The 16,706-nt window shown below is 39.1% G+C and overlaps 1 protein-coding gene across 35 annotated transcripts in view; it reads right to left on the bottom strand.

The window, feature by feature from the left end:
- The window catches only part of RBFOX2 (RNA binding fox-1 homolog 2), a 272,076-nt gene that overhangs the window by 103,596 nt on the left and 151,774 nt on the right, over positions 1 to 16,706 (bottom strand). For 7 of the 35 annotated variants that reach the window (XM_021091019.2, XM_085024583.1, XM_085024587.1 and 4 more), the window contains exon 1: positions 2,203 to 2,662. The exons of the other annotated variants lie outside the window; for them this stretch is intronic. In XM_021091019.2, the coding sequence (XP_020946678.1) occupies positions 2,203 to 2,247 (45 nt within the window). In that variant the 5' untranslated portion in view covers positions 2,248 to 2,662. Of the gene's footprint in view, positions 1 to 2,202; positions 2,663 to 16,706 lie in introns of those variants that run through there. 35 annotated transcript variants of the gene reach the window in all.

Here is a 16,706-nt window from a genome sequence, read left to right as displayed (position 1 = left end):
AATTTAAAAAACAGGTGCAAAACCTTTAATTAAAAAAAAAAAACTGTTCAACTATGTCCTCAATAAGTTCCAATTGCATAATGCATTGCTATAAAACCACAAGTAGTATGCGATGAGAAGCTTTGTTTTAACTAAGTATAAGAATATAACAGAAGCGAAACAGAAAATTTTGTAACTATAGTTGAGATAAGCGTTTGGATAGCAAACAACAATATATTACTCATTTTTAAATGCACTGGAAAAAAAACCTGTTACCCTAACAGAATTAATAAATTTGACTGTTATGGAGGTTTGGGATCCTTCAACCTAAAACTGCTTTTTCAGTCACATTAATAATTGCCCTGATGTGACGGAGAATGTACTCTTAAATTTTAATATCCTATTACTTGCATTTCTAAGCTACCATATTAATTTCAGGTAGAATAAACCTGCCAAATGGAGCAAAGTCAGGAAAGCGCTGTTCCAAATACCGACACCACATTTACCAGCGTTGAGTCCTAGTGACTGGAAAGATCTGGGGTGGCAAATTTTATCATCAATGAAAGAAATTTTACTATAAAAGACTTAATTTTGTCATAATTTCTAAACAAGAACCCTTAAATACACTCCACAACTTTTATTTGGGGGGGCATTTGGTCAATTTTCTACCTCAAAAAATGTATTTGCATATTACAATTATTTTTTTCATAAATCTCCAACACCTCAATCTTCTTTGGGAACAGTTCTACTTTTTCAGGTTTTTTATATTACTTATATTCCAGTTACTACAAGTCCCTTACTTTACTAGCTGGGTCTCAGAAATTTACTGTTCACAGATGTTTCTCTTCAAAAGCACATCAATGATTACTGGTAAGAAGCTTTGCTTCAAATCTCATCTCATGACACTTCCAGCCTTAAGCTGTAACATAGACCCGTCTATTGTTTTATGCCAGTAGAGAAATAGTTGATAGAGAAATGAGACCCATAAATATATCAAAACCTCATTATGGAAAACATATACTTGCTTTGAATGACTCAAAAGAATGGAAAGTTATATAGTTAGTATAAAACATAGAGTATAGACCAATGTGTTGGAATATAGTTAAAGAAGCAGAACCACATCTCCTCCCACGTGGCTTCCACACTCGTAGCTTAAGACCTGAAGGAGACGGGTGAGTTCACTTGGAAGGCTTCCTCAACAGGTCCAATTAAAAATAGCCTGCTTTGGCCTTTAGGTCCCAAATACCTAAGAAGATGTTCTACTGGCTTGTTTGTCACTTCCTTTAACCCTATGCATTTCTGTCCAAACCACAACTGAGAAGCTAATTATTGGAGAAATGGCTTTTTGAAAGGAGAAAATAATTAAATGTCATGAAAACAAACTAAATGAAACTGAGAAACCAAGTAGCATCTATAACTCAGAATTGTATTAATCGTTTTTAGTTTCCTATTCTAGATTTTCAGCACAATTAACATTTCGCAGAATCATGATCATCTGGTCCAACCTTTCATTTTATACACAAGGAAAGTGAAGTCAAGAAAAATGAAGTGATTTGCACATGAACATGGAGGTAGGTGGTTAACACTGGAGCTTGAATCAGAATCCTTAGCTTCAGCTTCACACCCTCTCCTGCTACTAACTTAAAGGCACCTAGTTACTCTGAATATGCTTGATAAAGGCTTGTTTTTCCATGATTCTAGATTTTAACAAGTTAATAACTAAAACGGCAATAATTTCATTACGAAAGTCTAAAATGTTACGGTGCACGTGGAGAGAGTGCCCTCTACTGTATGTTACCTTTCTGAAAAACACAGCTACATTTGGAAACTGCCGTCTATGCTTCTCATTTACTCTAAATGAAACCTGAAGTTTACTATGATATATATGATGGCTTAGGTATGTTATATTTATAATGCCAAGCCCACCCTTTAAAACACACATCCACGTACACGTGTGTAACTCCCCTCCCCCACCCCAACACACACACAAATCCCTGAAGCTTCAAAACTTGTAGGATTGAAAGCAACCACCCTTTCCGAGCCCTTTTAATACCATAAAACTCACATTTCCCGTTAGAGCAAACTAGCAAATAACTTTGGGAAATTTATGCTCTAAATGGTACCAGGCCAGAAGACAGGAAACTTATAAGCATTTCATCCCACCATAAAACCCTCACATCAATCAATTACTATCTAGAAAACAAGTTATAACCCTTAGCTTACCTGGACAACAGGATATTGATAATCCATACAATACACACCATACATAGCAAAGGGGGGGAAAAATCTTCAGATAAAGAGAGTACAAAAAGTGTCTAAGCTTTCGCCTTGTTTGATCTGGCTGTCCTGTGCAAAGGAACTAGGTAGCACCAAAAAATCCTTGGCTGACTTCCAGTCTACGCGGATAGGTATGTTGGCTCAGATGATGAAGAGAGGAGCTTGGTTCAGCTCAGGCTTCCACCCCAATTAAGACTCAACACTACACAGAAGAAATGTTCAGGGAAAAGCAAAAATTTAGCTCCAGCTCAGTTACTAGTTATAAACTGAAAACTACACTAGAGATTGCTGTTACTGTTGGTTTTAAACTGACAACTCCTCCAGAAACTCAAGAGGCAGAGAATGACAGCCAAGAAAGGGAACACAGGCTCCTTAAAGTGGTACACACACAAACGGCATGAAGCACAAAGTATCCAGGATCGAAAATGATTTATATATTCGAGGCTTTAAGTACGTCAGAGGGAACACTCCCAATCCAAGACGTGGAAAGGCGGGTGGGACTGGTATTATTTCTCTATTTCTTTTTGGGCGTGACTGCGCGCACGCGCATGCTCATGCGCTCTCTCTCTCTCACACACACACACACACACACACGCTCACACATATGCATGCACACACACACACACAACCTTCTCGCTGTCTCCGGCAGAGACAGGTGTTAGGATTAACAGTATAAAATCCTGCTGCTATGGAAAGGAATGGGAGAAAAATGAAGTCACACTGCTACATGCAGTAAAAGGAGCTCTTTCATGACACTGTATGTTTTTGTATCATTTAACACCTCCTCCACTGTGCCTTAACAGAAGCTAGGACAGCTGGCAGGATCAGCTCTAGAAAAGAGGAAGGTGGCCCCAGCTCAGAGGCAACATGAGTCCACTGGAGACCTTCAGATATGCCAGCTACTCGGTCAGCTGTTCCAATCAAACACGGAAGGATTAGCCCCGGCTGCCTGCGAAGAGGTGGGGGTGGAGAGGTCTCCCAGAAAGCCAGTTGCTTTTCCCCTTTTAGGAAAAGCTTCTATACCCACCCTCCCCTTAGCTACAAACACACATGTGCACACATATTTCTATAACAGATATTAAAAGCGGTAACAAACACGGACAGGTGTGAAAGAGTTGGCTTTCAGAGCCCAAATGGTCCATCTCAAACCAGAGTGGCTAAGGAATTCTTAGAAACTAAGTGTGAACAGAAGGTAAGGTAAAATGCTCAGGAAGAGACGCGCCATTTCTATCTGTCACTCTTAAGAAACCCCCTGTGTGGGGCACACACTCAAAAGTTCAAAATGATCAATAATTCTTAATTAGTTTCAGGGGCTCTGATCTCCCTAATCTAGAAGAACCTGTAATATTATAACATCTTTTAAGCAAGATTAACCCGTGAGGATTATTTGCAACCGGGAGGCATTTGTAAGCATTTAAGTCTTATGGTGCCCACCCTACTTCCAGTGTAATTCTTCTCCTCTTACGGTCACTGCAACTTATTTTAGTATTGTTCTGGAGAAATTGTGTTTAAGAGTCAAAATGCCTTAGTACATTTAAGATAGATCTCTTGGTTAAGCATTTACCTTAAATCAGTTCTAAGAGATTAGGAGGACTAGTACAACAGACTAGATTATTTTCAGATTGCTGGTGCTGATTCTATGTGTATATACACGGGGACCAATAATAAACCAATCAATATAATTAAAGAAATTTACTGAACATCTACTCTATACCAGGTCTTGTGACAAGTACTGGAGAAATGAACACAGTTCTGTTACCAAGGAATTTGCAGTTCATGGGAGAATAAGTAATAGGTAAAAGCAAAAGGCAAAACAGCCTATTGAGATGTACTTTTTAATATTATGCAAATGAGTTTATGTCAGTTAGGTTTTGCTGCATAACAAACCTCCCCAAACTTAATGGCTTACAACAATATTAATCATTTATTTGCTTCACAATTCTGTGGGTCAGGAATTTGGATGATTTTTCTAGTCTGGCTTGGCTGGGTCCAGATGGTCTAGGATGACCTCACTTTCATGTCTGGCAGTTGGCAAGCTGATTAATTGGTTGGGAGGTTCAACTGGAACAGCTCATCCCTCTTGGTTTTTCATCCTTCACGGGTCTTGCGTGGTAGTCTCAGGGTTCCAGAGAGGAGCAGGAGAGGGCCAGTCTCTGTGAGCAAGCACCTGTCAGCCTCTGCTTGTGTCACATTTGCTGATGTCCCAGTGGCCAATGCAAGTCACAAAGCTAAGACCAAATTCAAGGGGTGGAGGGGAAATTCCACCTCTTGATGGGGGTCTGTGGAATTCTGTGACCATTTTTTGTAATCTACCACAGAAATATCATGAGTTAACCGAGATGAAAGTTTCTGTTGAAGGTAAAAGTCTCTGCTATATAACTATGTGGAATCATTTGTAGACATAGTTCCCTAACAGTACGAGAATATTTACAATTATTTTCTGTTGTGAACTTTATATCACTACCCTTGTCTTTTATGTATGATCCATCTTTATGGATTTAGAGTGAATGTCTATTGTCCTATCACTTACGGATACATTTTACCTCTTAGTAGTACTGATTTAGAATGAAAGACCTTCTAGCAAAAATACTAATTCCTGGCCTCACAGTTTGCAAGCCTTGTCTGCCCCTTTCCATAGAATACTGTATTTCAGCCATAGCATGGCACACGCCGTTATTACCCATGCTTCCTTTCGGGCCATGTGTCAGACAACGCAGTGTTTCTGTACTTCACTGTCATTTGTTCTTCTCTGGCAGATACAGATTTAAAGCATTTCCATTGGTGTAGAGAATTCAGCAATTCTCACAGTAACTTTAGAATCAACAGAACTCTTGTGTGAATATTTTTGAATAATCTTTTGACTTTTTGCATATATTTATAGTTATTTGAATAATCTTTTGACCTTTTTGCATATATTACTAGCTTTTCAGAGTTCATTTCCAGGCTTGACTGCTTGTGGATTCCTCCACCCTGGGAAAGTAGATGCTGAGAGCCGTGGCTGCAGCAGCAGCAGCAGTTACATCGTTATTTTTCTCCCAAGCCACATTGTGATAGGTATAGCATTTATCAAATGGTATTTTGGTACTCATTATCTTCTACTTTCTCTCGCCTACTGTCAGCTCCTTAGGAGCTTTTTCTGTGCCTAGAACTTCACACAGTGTTGGGGATATCTTGGTTGAAGGACTGAGTGCTGACTGATGGAACAAATAAGAGCTGGTCTGCGCATGGTGATTAGTTCATTTACCTTTGATTTGTATTTTCAAGTAATAACAGACCCTCCTTTTTCATATCTGTGTAAAAGGTACTGGCTTAATTCTTTGAGAGAAACACCAAGGAGCAGACAGATCCTACCCTTAAAGAAATCACCCAATTAAAAAAGCATGCTTAAAACCGTATGGAAAGTACTAAGTGCTCTAAGGCAACAATAAAGAATCATGGCATTCAGACAAAAGAGAAATTATTTCTAGCTGGAAGTCATCAGGAGGAGATCCACGGGGCAAATAGCATTAAAGACAGACACAGAAGCAAAAACAAAAACAAGACGAAAATTCAGGAGTTCCCATCGTGGCGCAGTGGAAATGAATCCAACTAGGAACCATGAGGTTGTGGGTTCGATCCCTGGCCTTGCTCAGTGAGTTAAGGATCCTGCGTTGCTATGGCTGTGGTGTAGGCTGGCAGCAACAGCTCCGATTAGACCCCTAGCCTGGGAGCCTCCATATGCCCACAGGTGCGGCCCTAAAAAAAAAAAAAAAAAAAAAAAAAAAAGATAAAAATTCACCTTGATGGAGACAACAGTGGGTGGTTGAATGTATCAGTAATTATTTTTGTATTGAATTGCCACTTGGAAGATAAAGAGGTAGCCAAAGGTAGAAAGTTTCATTAAAGTTTATATACAGGAGCTCCCATGGTGGCGCAGTGGTTAACGAATCCGACTAGGAACCATGAGGTTGCGGGTTCGGTCCCTGCCCTTGCTCAGGGGGTTAACGATCCGGCGTTGCTGTGAGCTGTGGTGTAGGTTGCAGACGCCGCTCGGGTCCCAAGTCGCTGTGGCTCTGGTGTAGGCCGGCGGCTGCAGCTCTGATTTCGACCCCTAGGCTGGGAACCTCCATATGACGTGGGAGCGGCCCAAGAAATAGCAAAAAAAAAAGACAAAAAAATAAAAAAATAAAAATAAAGTTTATATACAGGCATCATGTCTATTTTTCATTCTGACCATGAATTTATCAATTCTGCTTCCATCTTTTTACTGATATTACTAAACAGTTCTCTTTCAAAATACCTCCTGACGTCCTATTTGCTGAAATCAGTCATCTTTTCTAAATTCTCGTTCTCTTTAACCTTTCTGTATTTCTTTATTTCTTCTTGCCATTGTTATATACTCACCTCTAGTATAAATTTATGAAATACTTGCCCTAGTGTAAGGGAAGGGACACAGGATGGAAGAAAAGTCACAGATGCCCTCCATGTCCTGGATTTTGTGAATAGTACACCATCCCACTTAATCTTTTTATCCTTTATTGCTATTTCTGCCTTGAGAAGTGAGTATTCCTTAAGGTTCTATTTGTAGCCCTTTGCTTTGTATCAACTATTCTCTTTCCTTCCTTCCTCCCTCCCTTCTTTCCTGCCCTCCTTCCTGCCTTCCTGTCTCTGTCTCTCTTTTTCTTTTTTGAAGTACATGGCTGATATTGCAGAGTGCGTACCTTTTCAAATGGTGTAAACTGGAATTGTCAGCAAATAACCCTGAGCTTATTGTGGAGAATTAGTCTTTTTATTTCCGGGATTTTTATGTGAATGAATATAATGGTATTTAAAATTTAAAGGAAACACCCAGTCTGTTCTGAGGGAGGGAATCACTTCACAGTAATTTACGAGTTGAAAATATTTACATCTTTTTGTTTCTATTTTTTAAATCTGTTTGAAAATGAGAAAAAATATTGAAGCGGTGATGTTGAACCTCTGACCCACGCATAGCATCTCTGTCAATAACGAAGGCTTCGTTAGTCTTCGGAAAGACTGTATGTCAGGAAAGGCGAGAAGCCCTATAACCCTAACATGTGCCATGTGATCTTTTGTAGTATGCTGTCTTTTTGGTGAAAGGTTGCCTTTCTTTTCATAAGTATGTCTTAGAATTTTAGTTTGACCAAATGATTGATCTTAAATTATAACAAAAAATTTATAGAAAGGGGTAAAAGACGAGAAGTAGTATAGGGAGCTATAGTTCACATATTGAATTATTTTCCCATTTTTCTGAAGGGTTCATTATTTAAGCGACACCTGGCCACTGCTTGTTTATTGTCTAAATCCTCCAGTATTAAATGAGTTTTTATTTATGCCATCATGTTAGGTAAAGCAAATGTGATAATATGAATTAGAGACGGAGAGAGTATTACTAACTTTACAGTACTTATACTCAAAGTAAAATCTGTTTTGTTTCCCTTAGACTTATAAAAAGATAAATTATGGAACAATAAATGCTAATTTAAGCATATTCAAACAAATTAGAAGTTTACCTCTGAAAGTATAAATAAAAACTACCTTTCCACTATCCCACCCTCTAGAGGCGTTGGTTTTGTCTTATGCCTATAATATGTATATGTGTCCATGTGTGTCTATGTGTGTATGTAAATGTAATATATACTTTATGCAGCATATATCGGTGTGTATGTCAAACTTTATATATATGTATGTGTATATAAATATATATAATGTGTAACTTAATATGTGAGACACGTAAAGCTTATAAATTACACAATTTATTAACACACAGATACGTATGTACATTTACAAATATGGAATTATACTCTAACCCATTATTCAGCACTATAATTTTTTCCCTTAATAATGTATCATCACATCTTTTCACCCAGTATGTACAGATCTTTCCTCAAGAAGAAGTTAAAGCTCCAGAAACTGATGAGATCCTCAACAATACATTTGAGGACCACTTTCAGGCTAAAATTATGTCAGTTCTAGAATTTGAGTTACAGTCTGTCATTGTAAATCGGGAACATCCCATCTTCTGTGGCTAATCCATCAGATACTGAACTGAGTTACCTCAGGAAGGCTAAGTTTGTCAGCCATAGTTCATGATCATGGCCCTATTTGGTTCTAAGTCTCATCATTTCCAGTCTTCACATCAAGAGAATCCTGCTAGCAGTTATACCAAGAAGATGCAATAGTGATTAAGACGCTAGTTTACAAGCTTTGCGTGTGGCCAGCCCTGCTGGGCATGAAAGGCAGGAGAGGGAAGGTGGGATGGCAGAGTGTCAGGAGGAGGGAGGGTTGGAGAATTACTTCATCTGACTAGAAGGGAAAATTTAGCATCAGCTTTTACTGCAGAAACATCCTTTTTGTCCATTCTTAATTACCATTTTAATAACTATACAGGGTACAATTAGAATGCATATCACAGGCCTTTAAGGTATGGCGAATCAGATCAAAAATACTGTAAGGCTTAGACAATCTCTGCTAAGAATTGGCACAGCAGGATCTTATAGTTTTAGTGATGAGAAAGTGACACTCTGAAAATATTTATTACGAGCAGCTTTTTAAAAATGTTATTCCCTGTATGAGAAGTTGCTTACAATGTTTAATTTGGGGCTGTAAGCAATACCACACTGTCTTAATCACTGTAGCTTAAATCAGGCTGTGTTCAACAACAACAAAAGACAAAAAGACAAAAAAAAAAAAAAAAAAAAGGAGTTCCCGTCGTGGCGCAGTGGTTAACGAATCCAACTAGGAACCATGAGGTTGCGGGTTCGGTCCCTGCCCTTGCTCAGTGGGTTAAGGATCCGGCGTTGCCGTGAGCTGTGGTGTAGGTTGCAGACGAGGCTCGGATCCCGCGTTGCTGTGGCTCTGGCGTAGGCCGGTGGCTACAGCTCTGATTCAACCCCTAGCCTGGGAACCTCCATATGCCATGGGAGCGGCCCAAGAAATAGCAACAACAACAAAAGACAAAAAGACAAAAAAAAAAAAAAAAAAAAAAAAATCAGGCTGGGTTAGCTTTCTTTGCTCTTTTTCAAAGTTGCTTTGGCTCTTCCAAGTTCCTGATGTTTTCACATGAATTTTAGAAGCAGGTAATTAATTTCTATAAAAATCTTCCTTGCATTTTTGACTAAAATTACACCGAATCTATAGATCAGTTTGAGGGAGAATTCCTATCTTAGGAATATTGAGTCTTCCAGCCCAGGAACATAGCATATCTCTCCACTTCATCCCACTATTCAAAAGTAGATTTTTAATAATTATGACTATCTTTTTTCTAGTATGTGCTAACATAAAACACTATACCTGAGGTATAGCACACCTCGTTAGCACTTTTCTGAAGTCCACTAAATCCCATAATATTCACATCCTTATAAGACAATGTAGTATTGGTGTCAAGATAGAAAAATAGATCAATGGAATAGAATAGAAAATCCAAAAATAGATCCACAGGTGCAAAGGCAACTCAGTGGAGAAAGAATAGTCTTTTCAACAAATGGTGCCAGAACAACTGGAATCCACATGCAATGAAAATGAACTCAGATCCATAACTTATGCCATATGTAAAATTTAACTTAAAATAAACCAAAGACCTAAAAAATGTAAAACATGAAACTGCAAAGCTTCAAATAGAAAACCTCTGTGACCCTGGATTGAGCAAAGATTTCTAAGATATGAAACCAAAATCACAATTCAGAAAAGAGCAAATTAATAAACTGGACTTTGTTAAAAACTTCTGCTTTTCAAAAGACACTGTAAGGAAATTTTAAAAAATAAGAAGACAAGCCATAATTGCAAAGCATATATTTGATAAAGGATGCCCAGAATATAGAAGACCTCTCCAAGTAACCCATTTTTTTTTTTAATGGGCAAAAGATTTGGACACTTGACCAAAGATGATATAGGGGTATCAAATAGACACTTGAAAAGATGCTCAATAGCCCTACTTATTAGGATATTAAAACCATAACGATACCACATGCTTATTAGGAAGACTAAAATTAAAAAGACTGACAATACCAAGCATTGGCAAGGCTACGGAGAAAGAGAAAGTCTCAAATACTGCTGGCAGGAATGTAAAATGGTACAACCAATATGGAAATAGTTTAGTAATTTCTTAACAAGGAATTACTCACCTACCATATGATCCATGCATTCTACTTCTAAGAATTTACCCAAGAAAAATGAAAACATATATCCATACAAAGATGTGTACATGAATACTCATACAGCTTTATGTGTCATGACTAAAACTGAAAATGACCTAAATGCATGATAAATGATGAATAAACTGTGGTACATCCATAATGGACTTTTTTTTTTTGGGGGGGGGCTCTTTTTTAAGGGCTGCAGCACCCATAGCATATGGAAGTTCCCAGGCTAGGGGTCAAATCAGAGCTACAGGTGCTGGCCTAGACCACAGCCACAGCAATGTGGGATCTGAGCCATGTCTGTGACCCACACCACAGTGCATGGCAATGCGCGATACTTAACCCACTGAGCAAGGCCAGGGATCGAACCTGCGTCCTCATGGACAGTAGTTGGGTTCATTCCCACTGAGCCACAATGTCAACTCCCCATAATGGACCATTATATACTTAGTAACAAAAATAAACGAACCACTGGTATATAAAATAACTTGGATGAGCCTCAAAAGAAGAGTATTTTGTGATCCCATTTTCATAAAATACTAGAAAATAACAACTAAACCATAGCATCAGAAAGCAGATCAGTGGTTGTTTGGAAATGTGAGGGGAGTGGGTGGGGACTGAAAGGATTACAAAGGGGCACCAGGAAACTTTTGGAGATGATTAATATACTTGTTATCTTTGCTGTGGTGATGATTTCAGGGTATATACATATGTCAAAACTTAAGTTATAAGCTTTACATATGTGCAGTTTATTGTATATCAGTTATACTTCAATAGAGCTGTTTACAAATTAAAATAACTGCATTCCTGCCCTACTTTCTGTAATGAATTTGCAGAGGGCTGGTTAATTTTCCTTTGTGGTGGTGGGGGGTATGCTCTAAAACATTACAGAAAAAGTCTTGTAAAAAAGAAGATAATGGATATGGTGGCAAATTAGGTACGAGATTTAAGCAGAAGCAAAAAGGCAAGTTTTCTGACAATTACTTTTTTTCTCTTTTTCTTTTTCTTTTTCGGGCTGCACCCATGGCATATGGAAGTTCCCAGGCTAGGGGTCAAACTGGAGCTACAGCTGCTGGCCTATGCCACAGCCACAGTCATAGCAATACCAGATCAGAGCTGCATCTGCAACCAACACCACAGCTCCCCGCAACGCCAGGTCCTTTAACCCACTGAGTGAGGCCAGGGATCGAACCTGCATCCTCAAGGATATGAGTCAGTTTCTTAACCCACTGAGCCAGGATGAGAACCCCAGGCACTACAGAGTCTTCTTCCTTAAAACATCCCTAATACCCAGCAGATTGTCTGACTGGTCTACACAAGCAACACACTATGTGGTTAAGAGTCCAGGGTGCTGAAGCCAACCCACTGGGATTCAAATCAAAGCTCCACCACGTCTAGCTGTGTAACTCCAGAAAAGTTACTTAACATCTCTGCCTCAGGTCCTGCAACTGGAAAAAGAAGGTGGTAACAATACCTATCTCACAGGGGAGGTGCGGTGATTAAATCAGTTACCACGTGCGCAGGCGTGGCACATAGAGAACATTATAGTTTTCATTACCATACTACGGCCTTGTCCTCACCACCATCTCCAATAATTTAAGAAGGGCATTTAAAGAAGATTCAGAATTACCTGATTTATGAAGTCAGATCAATATCTGAGGAGTAAGTGGCCTCAAGAGAAAGCAGAAAATATGGAAAGAGCTATCTAATTGTGTCCGGAGGAGGAAGGCGGAGCTCGTAGGCATATGTGGTATAGGGCCATACGCTTCCGCTGAATGACTTACTCAAAGTGAGAAGTCCATGCTTGACCAAGAAGGGAGTATTAGTAAATAAAGCAGCAGAGAAAGTACAAATGACTTTTATCCTAAAGCAAATCTCTTCGGGTGCAAGGCAGGTAACATGTTTCCGAGAGCCCTCGTGTTCAAAACGAAAAGCTAACCACAAGGCGAGGCCATGAAGTCTTGAACATGTAACTGCCTCTCTCCTTGGCGGTGTTCATCGCGCTCCCGCTTTATGGATGGACTGTCAGGCATCACCTGACACTCATCCCTACTGGGGACGGGAACAGGGCTCTGACAGCAGCAATGCAGCAGTGTGGGAATCCTTGGGTTGGCAGCAGCCGCTTGCTTGTTTCAGACCTATAATCTCTTCTGACTTTGATTTAATACAGCAATTACTGGTAATGTGGTTTGAAGGAGATAAATGCCCAGTATAGCCGGCTGTCGCTTACTCTGCTTATGATGCAAGAACATTCTTTAATTAAAATTCTCTTTATGATAAAGGAGCTGCTTCACCGAATGCTTCTGGGTAGCCCTGATATGGAGCTTCCCCCCCAAAGCGGATTAGAAATCAAAGTTGCCCCTCCTCACTTCTGGAAATGCATCCAGATACATAATCACTCCATCACCTAATGGGAGTTTTCTTAACCCTAAAATTTTCCCATTCTTATAATTAGATCCCAGTAATAACTTTTTTCCACTTCTCACAATCCTAATGTCAGCATTACAGTATTTCTGTAATGAAGACTCATCTCTCGTTTTCACAAAGAAGATCCCTTAATTTCCTTTTAAATAAATATGCAAAGTAAATATAAACATACATGCATAAAAAGACTGTACCCATTTCATTTAAAAATAAAGGATCGCCGAATGTAATATATCAATAGTTCTAAGGTCTAGTTTTATTTTCATTCATAATGCAATGGTTTGTAACATCTTTTAGGTCTAGGCATCCCTGTATAATTGTCATAAGTGAAATACGCACAGAAAGAATAAGAGAGTCTACCAGCGTTTTTCCCACCACATAAAGCCGTGTCCTAGGAGTTTAAGGAATCCACATTAAGTGCTCCAGCTGTAGTTAACCAACAATACACTACCCAGCAACTGCAGCAATTACATGGGGCCTCCAGGAAGACCATTTGGCAGAGGTTTACTAGTTCCTGAATCAATCAGTAAAACTTTTGATCCAATTACAAAACTTCCCACTCCTAAAAGGAAAAATAGGAAAAATAATAGTAATTCATGGTTAGCTGGGACCTATTATTTTGATTGCCTCGGAGAGGACAGCCATTGACAATGATCCTTTTCTTTAAAAAAAGAAAGAAACAGAGAGCACAAGGTCCACTGTAAAGTGGAAGCAGGGAGGTCCAATGCCAAATGTTTCTTTCTTTTCCTATGGCACACAGTGCGATTTCAATGTGGGGGTCCAAAGGTTAAGAACTGATTTTCTATTCTGTTACAGGAGAGTGGTGTCTAAATTACAATCCATCCAATGAATGTATTTTGACTAAGAGCCTCTAAACTCAAATAACATCAACCTTTCAGAAGAGCGCCCTGAGCCTCCTCAGGAAATCCAAGATGAAGACTAGATCCCCTTGCAGGAGGCCTTGCTAAGACCCACTTTAATCTTAGGTGTCCAAGGACAGAACTGATGTCATCCTCGCAATGCTAAAGCTGCTGTGGAGAAGAATGAGCGGCTCTCTAGTTCTGTGTAAGAAACGTGATCTCTGATGGAGAGAGAGGGGCCTGGTGGAAAGAGATATCTCTGGAAAAATAACTATGAATATATACAATATAGACATATACCCTAGCCCTTGGGAAAATGGCCTGGCATAATTAACAAGATTAAAGCGGGATTTAGGATAAATAAGATGAAAGTTATTCTGATCCTTACAGGATTAAACTCAAAATCCTAATATGAATCAAACGATTTTTAAGATCAACACCATATAACAGGATTAAACCAATAGCTGCTTTTGTTTTCATACTGGAAACAATCACGGTTGGGGTTGGCAAATCCAGGCCTGGGGCACCACCTCAGCAGTTAAACAGCGGCGAGTTCAGGCCTAAAAATAGTGGCCTTTACTCTAACCCGGCTTGCCAAGTGCCTGTCTCCACAGGTCCAAAGTCCTGCATGTGCAAAGCCAAAGTCTAAAAACTTAGAAAACTATGTTTCCTTCTTTCTTCTCCCCCCCCCCCACCTAACTTTTTGTGTGTTTGTGGTGGTAGAAGAGGGACTCATTTAGTGATAAAATGGGACCTAAACACCATAACTGCTGTGGACATTAGAACACATTTAGCTGTAAACCGGAGTTCCCACTGTGAGATGGGTTCAACCCCTGGCCTGGCACAGTGGGTTAAGGATCTGGGCAACTGAGGCCTAGGTTGCAGCTGCGGCTGGGCTCTGATCACTGGTTAGCAAAACAAGAAATAAAAACATTTAGCTGTAAATACATGAATGAGTGTGCTTACTAGGTGGTGCCTGAGCTCAACCAGGGATAGTACCCTATACCAGAGTATATGGACTACTTTTCCTTTCTAAAATTTAAAAGATTCCAAATTACACTAGATATCTGGTTCCAAGCATTTTAGACAAAAGACTACAGAACTAAGAACTTTCCAAATGTGCAGTTCTTTAACTTAGAAAAGGTAATCATGACATGAACAATGGCAAATTAGAAAAACAAATTAAAACTGCTGACACAATAAGCAACAACATGTGAAATAATGGCTATCAAACTGCAGCCAGCATGTCTAAGGTGGACATGCACTGGGGAAAATTAGAAAAGACAGAGACCCAGCTGGAATCAAGTATGTTATAGACTGATAACTGCATTGTAACAACAGCCAGAAAAAAAAAAAAAAAAAAAGTATATTTTGAGGAAAATTTTTCAAAAGTCTAGTTGAAGGATAAATTGTAAAGACTTGCCATAAATCAAAGGCAAACAAAAACAATTGGGGGAGAAGGTCATATATCAGAAAAGATACCCTGAAGGTTCTATTCAAACAGCATATTTAGATAAATATCTATTTCCTGAAAATCTCTGGAGCCTGTGATTTGGAGAATTTTCATTCCTAAAAAAAATTTAATACAAAAAAGACAGTCTGGAAGGTAGCACATGTACCATTTATTTCTCTTAGAACATTTATATTTATACATGTTTCTCTTGGACAGAAACACTATCAATTAACAGAAAACAAAACTAGCGACTTGGGCTTCCGGGAAGGAGTACACACACTTATCCCTGTCCCCAAGCACAACTGAAGACCTAGACATCTGATACATTCAACAAATATAAGACATACATAAGAAGACCCGTAAAGGTACAGAGAAGAAAGCAAACTGGATCTGGACCTCTGAACATGGTGAGAGTTTCCTGGATTTTCTTTATGCCTTATACAGCTCAAACTTGAAGCTAAGGAACCTGGAAGTGCCAATGGGTTCAGACAAAAAGCCCCCAATGGAAGCTTGCTCTCTGCAACCAGTAGACATGGACAGGACCACTCCAGCGCAACAGAAACCGTTTGACTGCTCTAGACCAGCTATTCCCCCACCTCACTCCCACGCACGTCAGCAGAGGCTGAGTGGGGGCTCTAGTCTTCTACCCTCACGGGGCTGCAACCAGGCATCTCAACACCCCTGCCTAAGGAATATTAGAGAGGAAGAAGTAGGGAGTCCATATACTCATCTCCACAAGCTAAAACTTAAAAAAAAAAAAAAAGAGGAAAATCTTTAGGACCTGGGGCCAAGACAAGTGTTCTTAGACTTGACACCAAAAACAAGATTCATAAAAGGAAAAATGGATTAAATTGGACTTCATCAAAACTGGAATGTGGGCTGCAGATGAGATGAAAATATCCACATTAAATGTCCTGGTTCTGATAATGTACTATGGTTATATAAGAGACAGCCCTTATTTTTAGAAAATAAATATACAAGTATTTGGGACTAAAGGGACAAGATATGTATGTATGTATGTGTACACATATGTACACATACATACATATATATATATATTTTAAATTTATCCTCAAAATGTTCAGAAAAAATTATACAAAGAGGAGAGAACACTAAAGCAAATGTGGCAAAGCGATAAGGAAAAAAAACTTGGGGGTTTATGGACATATTCATGTGAGTGTGTCACAGGTGTTTACCTATGACAATACGCCATCAAAAACATGCAGTGAATCTGTACTTACCTCAAAATTAAAAAATCAATTAAAAAAACTATTTAGCCCTGAAATCCAGAGTAATCTGAATATATCTGCCAGCAGTTTTATATTTTGATGTCACCCAGAACACCACAAAATGATTATGTCTAATGCTTACAGTTATTATATCATATGCTTCTTTCTCTAGAGTTACCGAGACATTTCATGGACTTCACAGTGTATGCTCTGCGTTCACCAGACACATATTTGCCACATCACAGGACAAAAGCAGTAGGCAGGCACTGCCTCATAACGGCTTTTTATTTATTACATGTTTCTTAAATATATTAACTAAAGGTTTTTGCTTTGGTAAGGACCATTAGAA

The sequence above is a fragment of the Sus scrofa genome, chromosome 5 (genome assembly GCF_054392235.1).
Source record: "Sus scrofa isolate SSC_HxYL_T2T_F1_AM1 chromosome 5, Sscrofa_HxYL_maternal_Yorkshire_Landrace_v2.0, whole genome shotgun sequence".
Classification (NCBI taxonomy): Eukaryota; Metazoa; Chordata; class Mammalia; order Artiodactyla; family Suidae; genus Sus; species Sus scrofa.
Note: the sequence above shows the minus strand (reverse complement) of the source record. Positions and strands in the feature narration are given on the sequence as shown.